This window comes from Octopus bimaculoides, chromosome 1 (assembly GCF_046866305.1).
Source record: "Octopus bimaculoides isolate indiv1 chromosome 1, ASM4686630v1, whole genome shotgun sequence".
NCBI classification, from domain to species: domain Eukaryota; kingdom Metazoa; phylum Mollusca; class Cephalopoda; order Octopoda; family Octopodidae; genus Octopus; species Octopus bimaculoides.
The window spans coordinates 91,205,056-91,222,596 of NC_142928.1; the positions used below are offsets into that span (position 1 = coordinate 91,205,056).

General features: G+C 36.1%; 1 protein-coding gene across 2 annotated transcripts in view; it reads left to right on the forward strand.

The window, feature by feature from the left end:
• LOC106874231 (thioredoxin domain-containing protein 16) overlaps positions 1-17,285 on the forward strand; it is a 35,930-nt gene extending 18,645 nt beyond the window's left edge. For both annotated transcript variants that reach the window (XM_089353859.1, XM_089353861.1), the window contains exons 11-19: positions 1,064-1,313; positions 2,426-2,553; positions 6,481-6,565; positions 8,527-8,668; positions 9,695-9,852; positions 10,578-10,668; positions 12,780-12,879; positions 15,422-15,502; positions 17,031-17,285. In XM_089353859.1, the coding sequence (XP_089209985.1) occupies positions 1,064-1,313; positions 2,426-2,553; positions 6,481-6,565; positions 8,527-8,668; positions 9,695-9,852; positions 10,578-10,668; positions 12,780-12,879; positions 15,422-15,502; positions 17,031-17,095 (1,100 nt within the window). In that variant the 3' untranslated portion in view covers positions 17,096-17,285. The remainder of the gene's footprint in view (positions 1-1,063; positions 1,314-2,425; positions 2,554-6,480; positions 6,566-8,526; positions 8,669-9,694; positions 9,853-10,577; positions 10,669-12,779; positions 12,880-15,421; positions 15,503-17,030) is intronic.
• Positions 17,286-17,541: the final 256 nt, after the last annotated feature.

Below are 17,541 nucleotides of genomic sequence, written 5' to 3' on the forward strand. Positions count from 1 at the left end.
ATATTAAGGAACAGTAGAACAATTTAATAACATAATAAAAAAAGGTTTTATTTTTTTGATGATGCTTGGTTTTATAAATCCTGTGTCACTCAGCTTAGAAGCTGCTGGTTAAGTTGTAATTTGGTATTGGAAGGTTAAGGGCTTCCTTGATGCTTGCCAGAGGAGCAAATGGCTATCATATCGATAGCATCGTGGTGAAGAGTGCTTCGTTGAGGAGCGAGGTGTTGTCACGTCGAAGGTTTTTTGCTCAACTGCCTAAGAAAGTGAAACTCACTCTTTAAGTACAAGTTTTACTACGCATGCGCACTCGAGGGGCTTCCGGTGGTGAAGTCCCTTGCACATGCGCAGAATAGTACTTCCTCAATGGCGGCTATAATTTCGCGCCACTACAATATATAAATAGCGATCCAGTCTTCTTCATCCAGTGACATAAGTTTGTGTGGTTGATTTGATAGGGTAACAGACAACCTGTTGAGATTTCAGCTGTTCATTTCTTATCATTGGTTCTTTATTTTGTTTATAGCCAAGCTATAACTAGAGATTACTCAGTGATGTTGTTCATTGCTGCAGTCAGATAGCAGACCTTTTGTTACCAGCATAAACAAGTATATTATCCACCAACAAACATTCATAACTAGAATACTGTTTTAGTTACACAAGAGCAAAATCTTTACTCAACATTGCTTGTCATCTAAGAAACAAATAGATATTTATAAATGCTTTGGGAAAATATTGATTTGAATTAGAAAGCTACAATCAATCAGTAAATTAGTAATCAATAAATTAGCATTTCATAACTGATAACCTGTACTTTATTGTATCCATGGCTAAGACATGGATGAGACCTTGTTCACCTGTGAGTGCAGTTGTCACATACAGAAGTAGTTTGCCATTGTAACCAAAAATGCTGTGTGCAACTCCAACTGTACATGTAACACATAACTGAAAAATGGATGAACAGGTTTGCTCAAGATATGTTTCATCTTCCATGTATGCATACTGTAATTCAATATAATATATGGAACTCAACAATCTCATATAAATCTTATTTATATTTTGACAGATGAGCCAGTTGGTATAGCATTTGTACGTCTTCTGGAGCAATGGCAGTCTCAGTTTGGTGAAAACTACCCCACTCTTTCTTGTGCCATGGTCAACTGCTTACACTGGAATGAGGAATGCAATCGATACAACATTACGCACAGTCCAACAATCAAACTGCTTGGAAAACCACCTGGAAAAGATGGTCAAGACTTGATAATTGATTATACTGGAGTTCTAAATGCCAAAAGTGCCATGAAATTTTTATACCTGTAATTTTGTTGTTTTATATCTATTTTTTTCATTTTTTTTTTTCATGTTAAACTTAATGTATTTATATTTCTCAAAATGTAAACATTTTTCATGGTGCTAGATCAAGTGATTGTATAAAGGGAGGCAATTTCTAATCCCATGCACTCGGTTGTGCAGTAGGGATGAAACATATCAGACAGATAGATAAGAAGGGTTGTGTACCTTGCCCAAGAAGAGTTATGTACCTTGATACATCCAATGGCTGAATCTAATTTTATCAAAATATTGTCTTTATGATTAGTAAGCTTTAGTATTTTAGTGTCATGTATTTAAGTTTATAATCATTGTACTTTGTTTTAATAAATATGATACCCCTCCACAAACTACATTTCTTTTCCTCCAGGACAGGAGACCTTATCTATACTATTTATTTCCTCTACCAAAGTACTCCCAACAATTATTTTCTCTTCTCAATTGCAAATTACTGTCTGCACCATCTATTTATTTCTTTTTAGACTTACTCAGACTTCTAATCATATAACTTCAGCTTCTAGTGAAAGACAAATATCATATAGTTAACCAATGGTTTGTTGCAGGATTAAGGTTAAGGATAATATTTCACTTAGTGTGCCAGGATCTGCAACAAGTGAGCCATTTCCTTTAAACAAATTGCCCTATTTTGTAATGCAGTGAAATTGTTTCTTTTATTTTATTTTTTTTTTTTATCATAAATCATGGTTAGGAAATAATAATGATAAAGGCAATAGCACTCCATTTATAGTGATAGAGGAAAAGAAAAGAGAATATAATGGATGAACTGTTAGTTTCTGTCAAGCCGTCCAACCCATGCCAGCATGGAAAACAGACATTAAATGTTGATGATGATAATGATTGATGATGATATATATATATATGAACATGTACATATTTGCCTTTTTTTGTGTATAGAAATTGCACAAGCTTTCAACTATTAACGAAACTTGCTACTTCTAAAAAAACTTTGGAAAGATAACTGAAGCTGAGAAATCCAAAAAAGTCTTGTACACATATACATATAAATACACACACATATACACACACTGCTGAAATCCAATTTTTAAAATATATACATATCCACTTATTTAAATTTCAGTCATTCTGTGGAAGATGTAATCCAAGCAACTAAAGATGACGTCAATAATATTTTAAATGGATCATTTCAAAGTGCAATCAACCTAACATCCATGTGTATCCTTGGATTGTTTCCTGAACAAAGCACTGGTAAGATGTGATAAAATTTTTCTTTTTAATAATTACATCATCATCATCATCATTGTTGTTTAACGTCCGCTTTCCATGCTAGCATGGGTTGGACGATTTCACTGAGGATTGGCGAACCAGATGGCTGCACCAGGCTCCAATCTGATCTGGCAGAGTTTCCACAGCTGGATGCCTTTCCTAACGCCAACCACTCCGAGAGTGTAGTGAGTGCTTTTACGTGCCACTGGCACGAGGGCCAATCAGGCGGTACTGGCAACGGCCATGCTCAAAATGGTATTTTTTACATGCCACCTGCACAGGAGCCAGCCCAGCGGCACTGGCAATGACTTCACTCAAATATTTTTCACATGCCAGTAAAACGACGCTGGTAATGATCACGCTCAAATGATGCTACTTACGTGCCCCCGGCACAGAAACCAGACAGCTGCTCTGGCAATAATCACGCTCAGAGAATATGAATTTTATAAAACAACATGAATTCTATGAATGGATACCATATTTTCTAGCATACAAGTTGAATTCTTCAGATTAAAATTTACAGCTAAAAAAGTAATGTAGACATACACGTCAAATTCCATATGAAATGCAGCAGGAATTGGAAAGATAATGACAATGTTTGAATGTTTACACTACATGTTTACACTATATACTACACTGACTTGTATACCAGAAAATTCAATATAAATTTATCATAGTTCCAAAATAATTTGGAAGTTATAATTCTTGACAACCAAAGGATTTTCCTTCCAACTTAATTGGGTTTCATTTGGCTTAAAATGTTTTAGCAGAGACATACAACATGAAATTGAGAACCTACTAAAGCCAATGGGAGACAGGGATTCCTGATGTAGTATTATAAAATGCATCTTGGTTGTCATCACTTGAGGAAGAAGAAGAAATAACCACACAGTCTACCATTTATTACCAATAAAGATAGCAACTCACTAGACTTCTTATATGGTTTCCTTATTCTAGCTCCTAAACAGTTATTGCAGCCAACTCCATCACTACTTAGGTAACCTTGATAACATAATCTATATCAAACAAGCCACCTGAGCAATAGATTTCATTTTATGGCACTTGTGCCAGTGGCATGTGAAAAGACATTCGAGTGAGTTCGTTGCCAGTGCCGCTGGACTGGCTCCTGTGCAGGTGGCATGTAAAATACACCATTTCAAGCGTGGCCGTTGCCAGTACCTCCTGAATGGCCTTCGTGCCGGTGGCACGTAAAAGCACCCACTACACTCTCAGAGTGGTTGGCGTTGGGAAGGGCATCCAGCTGTAGAAACTCTGCCAAATCATATTGGAGCCTGGTGTAGCCATCTGGTTCACCAGTCCTCAGTTAAATCGTCCAACCCATGCTAGCATGGAAAGCGGACGTTAAACGATGATGATGATGAATATCCTTGATGCTAATTACTTTTGTACATTTAGCACATTTTGAAGTCTTTGTTCTCAGTCTTCTATTGGCTGGATATAAGTACTGTATTGACTTGTTACTTCATGGCAAATAGATTTCGTGATCTCTGTTAGTACTTTCACAGTTTCTTTATTAACCATTAGGTATTTGAGTTTTGACCACTTTTCAACATGTGGATGTTGTCCACATCTTTGCCAGGTTCTGTAAATAGAGCCAAGTTTACAGCATACAAAGTCATTTATTCCTGGAATCAATAAACTTACATGTTATAAACTTCTCTTAAATCATCATCATTATAAATATTGTTTTAATATCTAATATTCCATGATTGCATGGGTCATACAGAATTTATTTGGCAGTTTTTCTGTGGCTGGATGCATATGAATGTGTGCGTGTGTGTGTGTGCGTATGTGTGTGCGTGTGTGTGTGCGTGAATGTGTGCATGCTTGCTTGCATGCATGTATGTGTGCATGCATGCATGCGTGTGTTTATATATATATATATATATATATATATACACATACATATATATAGGTGTAGGCATGGCTGTGTGACAAGCAGCTGGCTTCCCAACCACATGGTTCCAGATTCAGTCCCACTGCTTGATACCTTGGGTAAGTGTCTTCTACTATAGCCTCAGGCTGACAAAAGCCTTGTGAGTAGATTTGGTAGATGGAAACTGAAAGAAACCCATCGTATAAGATGCATCAGATGTGGTGTGCAAGAGAGATGACTGCGTTGGTATGGTTATGTGATGTGTATAGACAAGGACAGCTGTGAGAAGAAGTGCTGAACGGTGGAGGGAACCTGTGGAAGAAGTAGATTCAGAAAGACATGGGACAAGGTGGTAGAGCATGATCTTTCAATGTTGGGCCTCATGTAGGTAATGACAAGTAACTGAGACCTTTAACAATATGCCGTGCTTGAGAAGATCCATCAAGTTGAGTGAGATGGTAGTCATGGTCGATGCCAGTGTCTCGTAACTGGTATGTAAAAAGCACCCTTCAAACGCTGGGAAATATGCTGTACTTGAGAAGACCTGTCAAGCCGAAGTGGGATCATCATAGCCGGTGTTATGTAACTGGCACCTGTGCCAGTAGCACACGTAAAAAGCACCCACTACACTCTTGGAGTGGTTGGCATTTGGAAGGGTATCTAACTGTAGAAACCAGGTCAAATCAGAATGGAACCTGGTGCAGCTCCCCAGCTTGGCAGTTTTCATTCAAACTGTCCAACCCATGCCATCATGGAAAACAGATGTTAAATGATGATGGTGATGATGATGATAATGATGATGATGATGAATGTATGTATTTATGTGTGTGTCAGTGTTTATATATGTACACATACACACATACACAATGACCATACGCATACACACACACATAATATACACATGACAGGCTTCTCCCAGTTTCTGTCTACAAAACTGCTCACAAGTCTTTGGTCCATCTAGGGCTATAGTAATGTGCTGTGCTGGGAGACTGAACCTAGAAGCGTAGATTTAGGGAGCAAACTTCCTCACCACACACTCATGTATTTGTTATTTGAACAAGGTAAAGGTTTATCGTGACTTCAAAGTTGCAACTCTGCTGCCTTTGTTGGACTGACAACTGTGGGGTAATTTTGAAGTCACTGTCAATGATTGCCTAATAAGAATAAGAGGGATGTGATTCTCGACTTAAATGTATTAAGTGATCCTTCAGTTAATGTTTAACTGTTTTTATATGAAAGACACATAAAAATAAACACACACACATGTATGTAAGGCGCAGGAGTGACTGTGTGGTAAGTAGCTTGCTTACCAACCACATGGTTCCGGGTTCAGTCCCACTGCGTGGCACCTTGGGCTAGTGTCTTTTACTATAGCCTCAGGCCGACCAAAACCTTGTGAGTGGATTTGGTAGATGGAAACTGAAAGAGCCTGTCGTATATATGTGTGTTTGTGTGTCTGTGTTTGTCCCCCCATCATTGCTTGACAACCAATGCTGGTGTGTTTACGTCTTCGTAACTTAGCAGTTCGGCAAAAAGAGACCGATAGAATAAGTACTAAGCTTACAAAGAATAAGTCCTGGGGTCGATTTTCTCAACTAAAGGCGGTGCTCCAGCATGGCCGCAGTCAAATGACTGAAACAAGTAAAAGAGTAAAAGAGAGTAAAGAGTACACACACACACACACACACACACAATAAACATTCACATGCACATACACGTATACACATACATGTGCATGGTGACATGCATACAAATTCAATGGCAGTTTTAGCTAAATGTATTTAAGTGATATGTTTATGAATCTGTTTTGCATGATTCATGATGTGAAACTGTGTGTTCAAGGTGATATTGTTATATTTCAGGGCTTTCATTTTTTTTTTAATAAATGAGTGAAGAATGAATAGTTAGTACATGTGTTTATTTGACAAAAAAAAAAACCATCCCAAAATATAACAATATTTAAGTGATAATTCTCTAAATTTCCATTTCTCATGTTTATATTTTATTGACAGAAATCAAAGAATTCTACAAAGTTGCCAAAGCAGAAAAAGGGACAGCATTGTTTATTCTACTCACTGGTTCTGATGCAGCTTATTTGTAAGATAAGCTACATTTTCTTTCTATGAATTAAGTCATTGTATGTTAGAATTATCAGGCCTTGGTCTTATCACTTTTATTTCTTTACTGCTGGAAGTTACTAAAACCTGTTCATTTGAAACTCAAGAAATCTTATCATACCATTCTCTCCTCCCATGTTTATGTATTTGTTTTGAAAGATTCTTGAAGTGAAACGGTTTGTTGAAACAGATATTTTTATACATGGGGATGGTCATCATTTGCCAATTTCCATTTTGTCTTTCCGTTAGAAAGACAAAATGGATATACAGGACAAAAGAAGACATATGGGACAGAAAGTTTTCGAAGAGGTCACAGAATGTACAACAAAAGAACTTAGACAAATAAACTAAAAACAGAAATAACAAGAGCACTCAGAGATCGCAAACCTTCACCAAGGCAACACCAACGTCCTCTCAACGAATAACCAGAGATAATTTTTAATATGAGAAAATCTGAAATAAACTCAGAAATGAGAATGCTAAAAATGAACCCAGCTGCTCTCAAAAATCAAGTAAAAAAGCAGAAAAATAAATCCAGAATCCTTGCCCAGTACTGGATCGATCCCAAAATCTAATCAGTTTATGCCAAGCATAAAGCCAAACATCCCTGAAAGCTTCATCTGAATCCATCCAGTGGTTCTTGAGATATCTTGTCCACGGACAAACTAACAAACAAACAAGCAAACATGACTGAAAACAATACCTCCTCCTTTGCTAAGGCAGAGGTAATAAAGCTAAAGTGAAGACCAAATAAATAGTGTGTATGCTTAATTAAGCAAAAGATGACCATCCCCAAGCATAACATTCTCTTTTCATCTTCCAGCATTTCTCTGGTTTTTGTAACAAACTCCATTTACATCATAATCAAGTCATCCTTTCTTTTCTTTTACTTAACTTGTTGGTATGAAAAACATTGAAAACCAGCTAATGTATTCAGCCTAGCTGACATACCATTTCTTTTTATTTCTTATTGTTTTAGAACTCTTTTGATTCTTATTTGCCTGACACTGCCCTTGGTGCTATGATAAAAATAAAAAAAACTTTTTGCTTAGAGTGATCTAAAATAATTTGTGTTCCAAACACCAATCCTTCATTATTTTCAAAATTGTTTACAACAAAGGCAGCATACTTCAACAGGAATATAATAACAAAAGGGATGATGCCTTAATCAGTGGTAGAAATGCAGTGTCCACACCACTTTCCAAGGCCCCTGTCATTGGCAGGAAAAGAGAAAATTATCGTTGGATCAAAGACCTGTACTGAAAATTAGAAAGACTATTATTGTTGTTGTTGTTATTGTTGCTGTCATCGTTGTCATTGCTACCACCAATAAAATAAAGTACCAGTCAACTACTCAGGTCAATGTAATTCATTTTCTCCCCATCCCTGCCAAAATTACAGACCTTGTACTAAAAATTAGAAAGTATTATTATTTAATAATGTTGTATAATATATATTTTAAGCTAGGATATGACTTTTAAGTCACTGACCCAGAATGGGAAGATCTGTAAACAGACCTCTGACTTGTTTTGGAGAATCTGTTGCAATTGCTTCCTCCAGAGTCATATCCCAATGATGATCATATTCATCAGAAAAAAAATCCCCAAAAATAATCACTGAATTTTGCAATTAATTTCAGTTTTTCCCAAAATTTATTTCCAAGTTATAAAAACTGTTATACAAAGAAATTTATCGCAAAAAATCACCAAAACCAATTGCAGTAATGAAAACTTGTGAATCCAAAATTTCAGGATTGCGGGTCCGGATTCAGATCAGAATGCTTTTAATTTACTCAAGGAGTCAGCCTGATTCCAAAATGGTATGATATGTTGGGCTACGGTCTCTAAGAGTAAAGTTGAAAAGGTGTGGACACACTGACATTTGCACTTATTATATTAAAAGATGAAATATTTATTCCATTTACTTGTTATTTATTGGCAGTGGCCATCTACAACAAGTGGCTGTACCTTCTGTGTTGACTCTCAAGTGGACAAACCAAGATCTGTCAATCAGCAAAATGGTTGACCAGTTTTCTGCACCAGCAATGACAACATTTGTGAAAAATTCTTATAAATCTCATTTTGTAAGTATTCTTTTTATTTCAGCTTCATTCTTTAATGATCGCAGTAGAATTCTATCCATTATCATCATTATTATCCATTTATTCAAGAGATTCTCAGTGTGGGTGGTACCATCCCCAAGGGGGCACTGGACATGTCGAAGGGGGCATTAGGCTTTAGGTTGTGGTAAGGTAACATAATTAACATACTAAATTTTACCTGTTGTAGTAATTATTTTATGCATAATAAAACTAGTGATGTTACATTTCGGGATGGTCATTTTGTTTTTCTTGCCAAATAAACACATGCACTATATATTTGTTCTTCACTCTATTATTATTCTTATTTTATCTTATGTCCAATGTCTGGAAATCTTTCATCACACATCAAGGACCTCTTCAGCAACTCTTCTATCTCACGAAACCAAATTAGTAATGGTTATAAAAATAAAGTGAGATCACATCAGGCACAGTAAAGTTATTAACTTTCAATGTATAAAGTAAATTTAAGTGGATGCTAGGCATAACGATTACTTAAAAGGTTGGTGAAGGGGAGGGGGCTACAAAATAAAAAAAAAAAAGGTTAAGAACCATTGATCTATCCAAATCTTACAGTAGATCACCAGCAAGTCATGTGACCAATTACCTATGCATTAGAGGCCAGTCCAAACTGACATAATCTATGTATTATTCATCTTCTCAAGACTGACTAGAGTTTTACATAACACCACTGCTACCACCTATCACTCTCTCTCCCTCCATATTATATTATTATTATTATTATTATTATTATTATTATTTTTATTACAACTATTATTATAATTATTATTATGAACATTAAGAAAAATTAAGTCAGTGAATTATATAAAAAAAACTGATTCAGATTTTTAATATCTAAAATATATTTCTGATGAATTTTCCAAATGTGAATTTAATAGTCTAATTCCATGTTTATCTTGCACCAAAAAATGTCTAATATATATTCAAAGCCTATTTTATATTTTGCAATTACATTTGTGACTAATCATTTTTTTGTCTCTTAACTCTTAGATGGAACTTTTTCCAGACATTTTGCCCAAACTCCTACAATCTGGGCAGCCACTTGTAATTCTGTTTATAAAATCTATGGAGGAAGATTCCTATTCAAATATTCAGCAGTTGTCTATGTCTAAGCTTGGTCAAGAAATGGTTTTCACTTGGATAAATGTGTAAGTATGCTATATTTCATCTTTTAATAACAACCACAAAATAGGCTTCATTATGGGCAGAGTGGACTTTTTAAATATATAACATTAGAAAGGGCATCCAGCTGTAGAAACCATGCCAAAACAGACATGGAGCCTGGGCAGCTCTTCAGCTGGCCAGCTCCTGTCAAACTGCCCTACCCATGCCAGCATGGATAATGGATGTTAAATGATAATGATGAATAAGAAGTTAAACCCTTTAACATTTAGGTTACTCTGTCGAATGTAATGCTTGTCTATTCACATTGCTTTGGATTAAGCATGATTTATCTCATAGCTTTGTGATTTTGATGATGTGATTAGAATGACATTGTAGGGTAGGTATGAGAGGCCGGTCAGAACATAAAACAGGTAGAATATTTGGGCTGGATATGGTTGGTCGTAGCCAGTTTGAAAATAAAACAAACAGAATATTTGGTCGGTTTGAACATAAAACAGATAGAATATTTGATTTGGATAAAGCCAGTTTGAATATAAAACAGATGGACTATATGGGCTGGATATAGCCAGTTTGAACATAAAACATGTAGAATATTGGAACCAGATATAGCCAGTTTGAAGAGAAAATAGGTAGGATATTTGGGCTGGATATGGCCAGTTTAAATACTAAATGGTTACTTCAGAATTCAGATAAAAATCCAAATCCTTGTATTTTCATCAGCCTCATTAAATTTCTCTTCTCTAATTAGAACTGCTCTCAACAATTTTGGAACTGAATTACTGGAAACATATTTTGAAAATCCATTTACACCAGCATTGTCTGTTGTGTATTTTTCAGAGGTATGTAGAAATTTCTTTCTGGTTTACACTTGTTTCTTCATACTACTACAGTGTTTGTATGTATTTTTTGATTTCAAATTTCTATTTAAATCTGTAATGATGTAATGATGATTATGATTTGTTTCAGTCATGTGACTGTGGTCATGCTGGGACACTACTTTGAAGGGTTTTGGCCAAACAAATCACTCTAGTACTTAATTTTTAAGTTTGGTACTTATTCTATTGGTCTCTTTTGTTAAACTAAGTTACAAAGATGAAAACGAACCAACACCATCAAACACACACACACGCACACAAAGGACTACCACACTTTCTGTCTACCAAATTCACTCACATGGCATTGATCAATCCAGCTCTAGATAAGAAGACACTTACTTGAGGTACCATGCAGTAGGACTGAACCTGCAACCATGTGGTTGCAAAGCAAGCTTCTTAACCACACAACTATGCCGGCACCTATATGCTAGTATAAGTAAAATAAAAGACTCCCTTCTGTCGTGAATGACCATGGGATTGCACCTTGAAAGTTACCCTCTGAGACACAAGTCTGGGCAAGGTTGTTTTAATGGAAGACCAGTAGTCGCCCATGCATACCAGCCAACATGCCACCAAGGTTATCTAAGGGAAAGGCAAAGGCTGATACAGCTAGGCACCAGTGATGTTGCAAATCGTTTCTTCAGCTGGGTGAACTGGAGCAGTGTGAAATAAAGTGTCTTGCTCAAGAACACAGCACACAGCCCAGTCTGGGAATTGAACTTACTGCCTCATGATTGTGAGCCTAACACTCTAACCACTGAGCCATGTATCTTCACAACATTAGTATAAGTAGAATGCTTTTAATTTTTTTTTAAATTACGTAAATTTGTTGGAGTTAATAATAAACACTAAGCAAAAATTAGGCACGATATGTGGATTTTTCTTTTGATTACCTCACTCCAATGAGGTAAAGAAGTCAATGATGTTTCTTCTACTTTGCATATGTGGCTAATAACAAAATCACTTGATTTGGTGATGATCCACTATCCCATAGCCTGTTGAAGTACCACTGAAACATCATAGTAAACTGAATTGAATCTACAGCAAGCTATTTTATCAGAGTCCTTATAATCTTTCCATGCTGAACCTACAGGAGTTGACTGCAGAAGAGAAAACCAGAGAAACAGAATGTTTTTTTTTTCTAACATAGCTCCTTTTCAGGTCTGAATCGTTATTAAATAACACAGATATGGTTGTGTAGTTAGGAGATTAAGTTCTTGATTACATGGTTTCAAGTTCAGTACAACAGCATGACACTTTATGCATGTGTCTTCTACTAAAGCCCTAGGCCAAATAAAGTCTTGAGAGCAAATTTAGAGGGAAACTAAAAGAAGCTTGCAGCATATATTTGTGCACATGCGCGTGTGTTTGTTTGTTCCCTTGTCTTGACACTGCTCAATAGTTGTAAATAAGTACCACTGTCATACAAGCAGTCTCCTTTGTTTTTATAATCTTCTGTGGAAACATGTTTGGCCTTGGAGATATATTATCTTGCTTGGAAATGAGAGGGAGTTGATGGCAAGAAGGGCATCAAGCTATAGAAAACCTGCCTCAAAGAATTTCACTTGACTCATGTAAGCATTGAAAAATAGACAGTAAAATGATGATGATGAAGATGGTAATGATGATGATGATGATGATGATAGTAATTCCTATTTATAGTTGGGACAGGACAGGTGGAGGGAATCATTGGGAAATTAGATGTCTTAACTATTCTCAAAGGAATGATAGTGATAGACAAAGAACAATGAAACATTTGGCTCCACTTAAACTATCAGCCCAGCTACCCATATTATCTACTTATTCTATGCCAATTCAATGAGAAAGGCTATACATCATGGCTTCATCTACTAGAAACAGCAGCAAAACTCCATCAAATAACTTTTTACCATCTTAAAAATAAATGGTCATATTAATTTTGAATACATTGTCCGGAAAAAAAGATGGAATGGTCATGGCTAAAATGTCTTTAACTATAGACCTGTTTGATCAGATCTGACCTGGGGTTATAAATAACTAATATATGAATGTAATCAACTGATATATGAAAATCTTAAAGAAAAATAATTTTATAGAGTATGGTATATAATTATGAAGGCCGTTACATAACAGTGGATCCTGTAAGAAAATGGTTTGATGAACTGAGAAACCGAAGACATTCCATGCAACCTTCTTGTAAGTATGAACAAATAAATGTTTATTTTTTTACTTAGATACAAGACTATAAAACATATAGAGAGGTATGAAATTAAGTTACATTCATGTCTTTCTCAAGAGCATTTATGACATAACTACTTTGTCCTCTATCAGAAATCAGAACTGTGTTGGGACCTCCACAAGCTGTCTTATTCTATTGTGCTTGTTAGTGAAACAAATAATTAAATATTGGTCCAATCCACTGTAAAGGGTAATGATCCCCTTTGGTTATGAATGACCATGGGATTGCAACAAGAAAGTTCCCCTCTGAGGCACAAGTCTGAACAAGATTGTTTATGGAAGACAAGCAGTCGCCCATGCATACCAGCCTCCCCTCTCTACACTACCAATGTTATCCAAGGGAAAGGCTGATACAACTTGACAGCAGTGACGTCACAACTCATTTCAAACAGCTCGATAAACTGGAGCAACATGGAATAAAGTATCTTGCTCAAGAACACAACACACAGCCCAGTCTGAGAACCAAACTCACTGTTTCCTGATTGTGAGTCTGACGCTCTAACCAGTCAGCCATGTGCCTTCACCTGTACCACTTCTCTTATACTTGTTGGTGTACAACACCACCTGTTGCAATCTGAAACATTACTGTTTTGTTAGTGCGAGAGTATATGTGTTAGTGTTCTGCATGTAGCCAGTGCAGGTGTTAGTACAAGGTTTAATAGTGTTCTGTCTTACAGAGTTTAGTTGTTTGTTGTCATGTCATGTCGTGACCTAGAACTGGTTCTCAACCAATTTTTGCTTATGGACACTCATGATTTTTATTTTCCTAAGGTGCACCCACAGCCATACAATATTTAAAAGAGCCTGTCATATATTCATAATTAAATATTATTAGGTATTCATTATCATCATCACCATCATTTAATGTCTGTTGTCCATGCTAGCATGGGCTGGCAAGCTGGGGAGCTGCACCAGACTCCAGTCTGTTTTGATATGGTTTCTACAGCTGGATGCCCTTCCTAATGCCAACCACTCCAAGAGTGTAATGGGTGCTTTTATGTGCCACTGGCATGGGTGCCATTTGTGTGACACTGGTGTCTGCCAGTTGTATAAAAAAATAGTTAGAATATTTTTATAATTAAATAATTAAAATATTTTGTGTATAGCAGAAGTATAACCAATTTATTGTACATAAATTTTAACAACAAAATCTTATATGGACCACAAGGGCCATATGGACACTGGGTGAGAACCACTGATCTAGGATAAATAACCTTGTGTGAAGAACAAAATATGAATGGTGAATAATATCCATTTACTGGGCTTGCAAAATCAATATGCAATCGGGCCAAGGTTCATATTTTGTAGTAGGTAGTTTCACTGCCAGCACACATCCTCTGACCAGGTTTTCAACTTCCTTGTCCATGCTTGGCCAGTATGTGAAACTTCACATCAATACTTTCATTCTAGAGATACCTGGGTGTCCCACATGGAACTCTTTTAGCATTCTCTTCTGTAATATCTATGATATGACCACTCTCTGAGCATACATTTGTACACCATCACATATAGAGTACATATTCACATCTTGGTGGTTCTATGCATCAGACCTTTCTTTATTTCCTTTTGTCAACCACAGTTTTCTTTTTGTCTCGTTAATAAATTTTTCATTTCTCTTTTCACTAAACATTTTGCACAAAATATCAACTGTGTTGGTGAAATTTGTCAGATGCTTTTTTTTCTCATGCTCTGCTGCTGCTAGTTTTTTAAAAACTAGATGCGTTTTCATTTCGTCTGTCCAATCTTGACATTCTTTTTCGAAAGTAAGCCTCGAAGATTACTATTTTCTCAGGATCATATTTGAGTTCAATTATGGAATTTGCTACATGATCAGGTGAAAATGTATTCTCTGGTTTGGTTATCAACTTCGTTAGTTGTAACATTTGCTGCTGCAATCCTTGTTGTTGTTTTTGCAACTCAAGTATCCCAGCTAACAAGCCTTCCATATTTTACAACTTTTGTTTCTTTTTTGTTGAGGTATTTAATTCTCCATGTGAATTAGTTTAAACTCTGTGTGAATGTTTTTTTTTCACTCAGTGTAAATTTGTTTTTCCTCATCACCACGGTTATAAAGCAGTCTTTTGCTACAGTTGTATCTGCCCTTTGACAGATATTGTTATATTCCGAAGTCGTCAACAGAATGTTTGTATCTGGCACTGTACGACTCCCGGTCATACAGTGTTATTATCCTGTAAAGGTTGGATCATTATAACATCCATTCAGTATCACAGTATAATTACTATATCAGCACAGAGACAACTATCAACAGTCTACATGTACTCTCGGCCTTCTTTTGATCTTTCTCTGTTGACCGGCCACTGGTTTATTTATAATGGCTGGCTACTACCACTTTTTACTGGGAGGGGTGTACAGTTTCACTATACAACAATGCTCTAACAATTCTGGTCTCTATTCTTGCAATTACAACTTAGGCAATGCATGTGTCTGTCTTTTAGATTTTTCATTTATTAGAAAAGATTTTAATTGTTTTCTTAATCAGATAAAATGCAACATGCTGAAATGGGATTACCAAGAAGAGAAAATACAAAATTTTTGAAGAGCAACCAATTTCAATTCACAGGTGAGTTAATCATTTATGAAGTAAGTGGCTTATGAGAGGAACAGTAGACAAGAAGGTGTTTTAGTTTTTTGATGTAGCTGTATGCATTATGCCTCATGAGTCATTGCCCAAGACCTTCCTGACAAGAAGTGTTGAGAGGAAGACAGCAAGAAGCTACCAAGAACATTTGTGGATTGACAACATCAAAGAATGGGTTGGTTGATTGTCAGAATGCAATACAATACAGAGGTTAACTGGAGAATCTTGGCAAGCTGACCTCTAGTCACAGGGAAGGGACCTACCTGGCTGGTTGATGCATCATGCAAAAATATCTGAAAACCTGTACTGATGTATTTATTTAGTGAATGATTCATCCAGCCCATATCAGCATCAAAAAGAAAATACTGAGTAAAAACAATAGTTATGTAAACACAGGCTCCTGTGCAGGTGACACGTAAAATACACCATTTTGAGCGTGGCCGTTGCCAATACCGCTTGACTGGCCTTCGTGCTGGTGGCATGTAAAAGCACCCACTACACTCTCAGAGTGGTTGGCGTTAGGAAGGGCATCCAGCTGTAGAAACTCTGCCAAATCAGATTGGAGCCTGGTGTAGCCATCTGGTTCACCAGTCCTCAGTCAAATCGTCCAACCCATGCTAGCATGGAAAGCGGACGTTAAACAATGATGATGATGATGCATACTTGTATATTCTTGTTGTTCTGAAATCATTTACAACTTTATCCCTTTAGAACTTAAAACTAGCCATATCAGGCTCAAACATTCTACTTTGTTTTATGTTCAAACTGGTTAGATTCAGCCTTTCACACCTACCCTACAATGTCATTCTAAAAACAAGCACACAATCAAAATCTTGAAGTTGCAAGATCATGCATGATTAAGTAAAAATAATGTGAATTAGTAAGAATTACATTTGATAGAGTAATCTGAATGTTAAAGGGCTAAAATACTGATAAAGCAAACAGCCTCTGAATAAAGGACAGAAGTCAACTTGATCAGAGCAGGCCCAGGGCTAAACAAATTACTAAGGAGAGATACGGTATACCACTCTGTGAGAGCACTCCATTACAAATAAGTATTTAATTTCTTAGATTCCACTGATGAAGGGAATTCTCTCATGGGAAAAACCTGCAACTGACTGTTGATTTACCAATAGTGGTGTGGTAGAGGTGAATTGTCTAATGAGCTTTAAGTATTTAACTGTTAACTTCCTCTAAAACTGCATAGATCAGTCAGTCCTGAAACAAGCAATATCACAAAAATCATACTAACTTTATTTACATTCATTTTGAAAGAAGGATCTCTATAAAGTAAAGAAGAAAACTCTAATCCCTTCTATTATTCATTTCTATTCTATAACAGAATTATTACTGGAGTGGGCCTTTGATTAAAACTGAAGGACTATCACAATAAGTGTGTGAATCTGGGAGGGAAATATGTTCAATAAAATTGTAATTAACTGATCCTGTATTTTCTTTTACCCAAAGCCAGGAACTTTTCAATACCCTGTTGTATTTTTTCTTTTCCTAGAATTCAAGTCAAAGGAATCAATATCACCATCATCAATGGGTTCCATTCCAAAGGAAGAACTCTGACCCCAGCAAGATAACTTTGAAGAATGGAATATTCAACTTACGAATAGAATAAAACAAAATATACAAATATTCTCATAGTATGAGAAAAGAAGTCATCTTATTTTTAAATCTTAATGATACACTAAATAAAAATCTTAGTTTTACTGTCAAACAACAAAATAATGATTAAAATTCTGATATAAAACTCTCAGTATAGTTCATTTTTCCTTTTTGTGATTCAAAACATCTCTGTCTGTTCAGATGTTGCTTTACATTGACACAGAATGCAATTAGCCTGCATCTTTATCACTTACACAGTTTCATCTTCACACCTATTGTCAGTTACCCCAGACCTTTGTCATCTCTTTGATGAGGTTCAGAGATCAGTCTTCACCACTTTGTCCCAAGTCTTCCTGCAAGCTCCCATCCACATTAAGTGATTAGCTTTTCTTCTTTATACAGCTGTC